We start from the raw sequence: 1,184 nt of genomic DNA, 5'->3' as shown, positions 1-1,184 counted from the left end.
AGTTGCTCTATGTTGTAGGAGAGGGAGAAGGATACAGGGTAGTAAGTTGCTCTATGTTGTAGAAGAGGGAGAAAGGATACAGGGTAGTAAGTTGCTCTATGTTGTAGAAGAGGGAGAAAGGATACAGGGTAGTAAGTTTCTCTATGTTGTAGAAGAGGGAGAAAGGATACAGGGTAGTAAGTTGCTCTATGTTGTAGAAGAGGGAGAAAGGATACAGGGTAGTAAGTTGCTCTATGTTGTAGAGGGGGAAAAAGGATACAGGGTAGTAAGTTTCTCTATGTTGTAGAAGAGGGAGAAAGGATACAGGGTAGTAAGTTGCTCTATGTTGTAGAAGAGGGAGAAAGGATACAGGGTAGTAAGTTGCTCTATGTTTTTGAAGAGGGAGAAAGGATACAGGGTAGTAAGTTGCTCTATGTTGTAGAAGAGGGAGAAAGGATACAGGGTAGTAAGTTGCTCTATGTTGTAGAAGAGGGAGAAAGGATACAGGGTAGTAAGTTTCTCTATGTTGTAGAAGAGGGAGAAAGGATACAGGGTAGTAAGTTTCTCTATGTTGTAGAAGAGGGAGAAAGGATACAAGGTAGTAAGTTACACTATGCTGTAGAAAAGGGAGAAACGGTAGGTCTAGTTGACACAGAGGAGGTGAGAAAGGGTACATAACGTAACTTGATGGACCTCGTTAATTTTGAATAACTGAATAAATGGAAAAGAATCACTACTGCGCCAGATTACAAAGAGTGGTCACCTGGATCTTCTTGTCCTAAATGAGTTGACCTGGATATATCAGGTCACTTGACCAACACTGGACATTATATTCTTCAGATTAAAGGTTACATGACGTCATCAGAACAGGTGCCCGTCAAGTGAGAGTATATAGGAAAAGTAAATCAGACGACATATCTCTTCTATAACCACCACACATCTATCATTCTATTTCTATACAAACCTTATTATAATTATCTTAATATAACCTAAATTACTTTTAAAACAAGTTTTAACAACAGGACAATAGTTCAAATTCTCTTTTAATCTTTCATTCTACAAAAACTTGTTCATGTCATTCAAAGGAAGTGAATTACAAATGAACAATTACATGATTTCTTTTCTTTTACTTTCATTTTTTAAAATTTTCGTCTGCATTAAATGCAAATCTTGTTTTCGTGTTTTCATTAACATTCTGTGGGTCA

General features: G+C 37.2%; 1 protein-coding gene across 1 annotated transcript in view; it reads left to right on the top strand.

Moving 5' to 3' along the window:
- The window catches only part of LOTGIDRAFT_154617 (hypothetical protein), a gene marked incomplete at both ends in the record, with an annotated part of 8,758 nt that extends 8,101 nt beyond the window's left edge, over nucleotides 1-657 (top strand). The window contains 2 exons of the mRNA XM_009063829.1: nucleotides 63-221; nucleotides 287-657. Of these exons, the coding sequence (XP_009062077.1) occupies nucleotides 63-221; nucleotides 287-657 (530 nt within the window). The remainder of the gene's footprint in view (nucleotides 1-62; nucleotides 222-286) is intronic.
- Between the last annotated feature and the right edge of the window lie 527 nt (nucleotides 658-1,184).

Source organism: Lottia gigantea (genome assembly GCF_000327385.1).
Source record: "Lottia gigantea unplaced genomic scaffold LOTGIsca_6, whole genome shotgun sequence".
Lineage (NCBI taxonomy): Eukaryota > Metazoa > Mollusca > Gastropoda > Lottiidae > Lottia > Lottia gigantea.
The sequence above is the reverse complement of the archived record's forward strand: the minus strand, read 5'-3'. Positions and strand labels throughout refer to the sequence as shown.